Source organism: Oreochromis aureus, linkage group 14 (assembly GCF_013358895.1).
Source record: "Oreochromis aureus strain Israel breed Guangdong linkage group 14, ZZ_aureus, whole genome shotgun sequence".
In the NCBI taxonomy this organism is placed as follows: domain Eukaryota; kingdom Metazoa; phylum Chordata; class Actinopteri; order Cichliformes; family Cichlidae; genus Oreochromis; species Oreochromis aureus.
In genome coordinates this window covers 13,471,260-13,476,239 of record NC_052955.1, presented here as the reverse complement: position 1 = coordinate 13,476,239, position 4,980 = coordinate 13,471,260, and the positions used below count along the sequence as shown (strand labels likewise).

Here is a 4,980-nt window from a genome sequence, read left to right as displayed (position 1 = left end):
AACTTCTTTAATATCTTTGTGATTAAACTCGCATTTTTAATCACACTATCAAAGCAAATCAACCCAACAGAGCCACTTCATATATTTCCCTGTCTTCAAATACACAAAACTATTCTTAAAGGAGGAATTTCAAAGGCAATTCCTGATAAAAGCTTGAAGATACAGATATCAATCTGATGTGTTAAAACTCAATCAGATAAACTGATGCACAAAGTTTTTCAATAGATGTAATCAGTCCCTAACTCTTCAAATTTTCACTACATTAAGTCTGCTTGGGATACTGTGACACCACACACAGTTTACTTCGAAGCACTGGGTATCTGTACGCCATGGGAAATGTGACTTTTTCTTTGAAGTGTTCCTTGAATTATGAAACGCGTGATTCATAATTCACCGTTTTCATGTTCACTCCTTGTTTTAAGCCTCTCATTTTTGTTTAATTTAACTATTTAATTGAAAAATATTAAAGGACTATTAAAGGATAACACCTTGCAACGTAGGTCATTGCCTTTCCTTTGAGCTTCAGGCACTCCTGGATTCATATCAGTGCTAAATAGGGTCTATCATATTAACAATCCTCCCTTCACTGCATTATTAGATCACTTTCAATAGTTCATTTGTGGCATCTGGACCTGGCACTTTGCAATAAGCTCAACTAGCATATATACTGCCTCCATCACCATATTAGACATTTTCACACAGTCCAACAAATGGTTTACTTTAGAGCAAGCTTTCTTGTGAATTAGACCAAGTATCTTTCTGTAGGGATGTTTTATTTCCAAGTCCCTCTTCAAACAGCATAGCACCACGTTGGCATGTGCACAAGTGGTTAGTTGTGGTTCTCGCCACGCAACAAATTTATCCACCTTCCGCCAACTCACAGATTTTGTCATCTTCCATGGAATCATTCAGTGCATTTGATGTGTAACGCGGAAATAATTCCAGCCATCTGGCAGCTAACTGTAACAGTTTTTTTTGTTTTTTTCTTGAGGTATAGACTTTGTATTGGTTGCAGCTGTATATTCAAATACTAAGACATGGATGACAAAAATCACAAGGCACACCTGGACCTTGCTGACAGCACATCATTAAGGAATTATTTCTTTGAATCATATAAGAACTCACTTCCTTTTGGTAAAAACTGTTATAATAATAAAAGCGGTACCACTTTACAATAAGTCTCCCCTTATAGATGGCTAATAAATAGTTTATAGCTATGTTATTAATTAATCTGTAAATGCTTTATAAACCATTGTTAATGGTTTATGATGCATTAGTTAAGGGTGAGAAAGAGAAAACCTGACCGGGTTTCTGCCAAATAGTGAGCCAAATGTGTTCACCTATATATTTCATCTAGAGTTGCTATATTAAACATTTCAGACTAAGTTACTATCTTGTAAGCACAATCAGCATTTGTAAACATATTTTTTAGTATATAATATTGTACTTCATAAATGCATTATAAATATCCACAACTATAAATCAGAGCTTTGTTGTAAAGTGTAAAGTATAAAACCACTTATTAATGACTAATAAACATTTATAAATGCCAGATGGGAGCCTTATTGTAAAGTGTAAAGCACAAACCCATTTATTAATGACTAATGAACATGTATAAATGCTAGATGGGAGCCTTATTGTAAAGTGTAAAGCATAACACCATTTATTAATGACTAATGAACATGTATAAATGCTAGATGGGAGCCTTATTGTAAAGTGTAAAGCGTAAACCCATTTATTAATGACTACTAAACATTTATAAAATGGTAAATGGCCTGTATTTATCGAACCGGCAACCTTCCGATTGCAAGGCGAACTCCCAACTCTTGAGCCACGATCGCCCGCACAAACAAATAAACACAAAAGAGAGCCTTGTTGTAAAGTTTAAAACATGTCAACATTTATTTATGACCAACAAACATTTGTAAGTATTACTGGGCCTTACTATAAAAAGCATAAAGCACCAACAGTTATTTAACATTGCTAAATTTATATACAAGCCTTTTAAAGATAGCTAAAACTATATTAAGGAAACAAATCCCATCCCTAAATTCACCACTGGCATAGGAAAATTATAATAATTATAATATAATAAATTAATATACCTTAACTGAAACTGCACAGCTGTATTATTTACTCTACACACATTTATACAAATCAAAACATAAAAAAAAACAATAAAATAAACTAACCTAACAGGTAAATCTCTTAGTTGTGTGGAAACTCAACACATACATGAACAGATCTTTGAAAAACGGTTGGTTTTGCACATCTTTTCTTCAGTTCAATATGCTCAAAACAAACAAAATCACTTAGAACAAATTAGGGTTTCAGACAGATTTCCCTCTTCGAATTGAAGCAAAGTACCAGCGGCCTTCATACTTTCTATTTTGTTTTTTACTTCATCACTGCCTTGAATTGCAGCCTCACATCGCTTAGCAAAAGCTAGTACCGTCTCTCCACTAGACCTGTTGGACAATAGCTCCTGGTAAACATTGGGGACCGCAATAGCAAGCTCTCCAACTGATGAAGTGGACACAACAGTGTTCCTGTCGAGCCCATGCTTCTGAGAAGCTTTGGTCATGGTCTTCGTCCTTGGAAATGTCTTGAGGGGGGATTTGTATCGCTGCACAATGTCATTTGGCGTTTGAACTAAAAATGAAAACAAAGCAAATAATTAGAAAAGCAAATGCTCAAAGCATAGACAGATAGATAGATATGTATATATGACGTAGCAAACACAGAGTAGTTTTTAGAAAAAATTAAAATCATAATACTATGTTTTATGTCACATTTATAGTATCCTCTTCTGTACAATCTTCTCTTCCAAAATCTTTTGCTCACCATGCTGCCGGAGCTTCTTCTGCTCCTTCTTGGGTTTCTTGGCTCTTGAATGCTTTTTCTTGTATTTCTGCTTTCGCTTCTTTGGGAATGAAGATGAGGATGACCACACAGACGATACAGATGAAAATGTGGAAGATGAATCTGAGTTTTCAGAAGCCTTCAAGGAAAATGGATCATTGAATGGTTGGTCTTTAGGTTGCTCTGCAGGATGCAAACAACAAAATGGCTGGTTTTAGAAACAAGATATTTGACACCACTCAGATTACACTGAGTGACAAAGATGTGCAGAGTAGCTGCTACTTCAAAGTCCCCCTGTTTTTCAATTACACAACTGATGATTTAGTCAGCTTGTGTGCTTAAAGAGAATGCGGATGCTGTTAAAGAAAATCGTCATGTGAATAGAGTATATCTCTCTCTCTCTCTCGCTCTCTCTCTATGTGTATATATATATATATATATATATATACACACACACACACACACACACATATATATATATATATATACATACATACATACATACATATACACACACACACACACACGCGTATAAAACGTATATTAATTCTGATTTTAAGGCTGTTACATTACTAGTTCAAGTTGGAGCTATGATCTTATGAACTATGAAAATGAATCAATCAAGTTAGACCTGGCTGAACTGAATTTGGAACTAGATCTCTTTAGAAATGAACTGGCTCAATACTTAAAGTTAACTGACTAAAATATTTTAATCAACACAATGACATTAAGGGAACTTCACTGGGATTTATAAATTATCTAATGTTTATCTGAAGACTTTAAAATAAAAATAATGCTTATGGAACAAGTCTAATTTCATACTTGTAAAGGATGAAAGCTGTCTTCGTAGGAAATCTCTCTCTCCTTCCAGTTCTTCAATTCTCATCTTTTGCCACTCCAGTTTCTCCTTAAGAAAAGTCACTTCCTCTTGCTCCTTGTTAAGAAGTGCAGTTGCAGTAGGGGCAAGATTAGAAGAAGAAGTATCTATAAAACAAACAATTATTAAATTACAATACTAAAATAATTTCTAATCTAAACTTGGGAAACTCAAATAAAATCTTGATTAAAAATGGTTACAACTTGAAATTATAAAAAGCCACTTTGTGAAAAAGTTTTGATATATCTACCTATGGTGATTTAGACATTTCTAAAGCAAGGCAAATAATCCTTATGTGTACTACCTTACTGGGGTGTTTAATATAAATCTATTGATGCACATAAACAAAATATTAAAAACTAAAAATATACAACAGAGTGATATCAAACGTTTGGAATAATCAATAGTATTAGAGCTATTCACGTGTTACCCGATGTTAATTAGCCACTGTAGCTAGCAGCCAAATGGCTCGGGAGCTAGCATTACAACGTTACTCACCGTCATGTTTAACTGCTGACGCCGTTAGCTTAGTGCAATCTAGCCCATCCAGTCTGTGCTCTTTGTATCTCTTCGAACGTGTGCTGACTGTGTAGGTTGCAGAGGCACACAAAGTTTTATCTTCTGCTCCATCCATGGCGCAGCAACTTCCACGAACGACTTCAGTGTGTCTGTTCGTGCCCCTTGACCTGGTGGCCGAGCTCTGATAGGAGGGACTTTCCTAACTGTGATTGGATGTTTATATGAGCTCCTCCGCGTTTAAATTACGTTTGTTTTTCCTCCCTTTGGAGCCAGAACATTTTTCTTTTACCATGAATCGAGCGGGTAGATCTTCATAACAGAGTCGGAGATACATTATAACAGGTGAGAAAATCCTCTTTTTTTGTGTGGGACTCTTTTTGGTTATAGGGCTTGTTTTATATGGCATATGAAGTTCTTTAACTCTGAACCGAGTTGCACTAGATTCCCGTAAACTATTTTACGGTGTTTCGAGGTGATAATGAAATAAATTACTCATTTTTTTCCACCAGAATGTCCTTGGGAATGAGTGCACACCCCAATAGAAGGAAAACAAATGAATTATAGGGCACTGCGGCTCATTAAATGGCTACAGAAGAAACACCTGCTAAAGAAGAAGCTTAGATGCCCTGTTTGTCACCATAAGATGAAAATGATTGCCGTGGTGAAGAAAGACCAATATATGTGGTATGTATAATGCATGATAATGTAGTGCATGTAGTAAA

At 35.3% G+C, this 4,980-nt stretch overlaps 1 protein-coding gene across 1 annotated transcript; it reads right to left on the bottom strand.

The window, feature by feature from the left end:
• Positions 1–1,907: 1,907 nt before the first annotated feature.
• Positions 1,908–4,373, bottom strand: LOC120443508 (coiled-coil domain-containing protein 106-like). The gene is made up of 4 exons (XM_039622342.1): positions 4,238–4,373; positions 3,685–3,846; positions 2,845–3,045; positions 1,908–2,652 (listed from the first exon to the last, which is right to left on the bottom strand). The coding sequence occupies exons 1-4, from the start codon at positions 4,371–4,373 to the stop codon at positions 2,309–2,311; spliced, it is 843 nt and encodes a 280-aa protein (XP_039478276.1). The 3' UTR covers positions 1,908–2,308.
• Between the last annotated feature and the right edge of the window lie 607 nt (positions 4,374–4,980).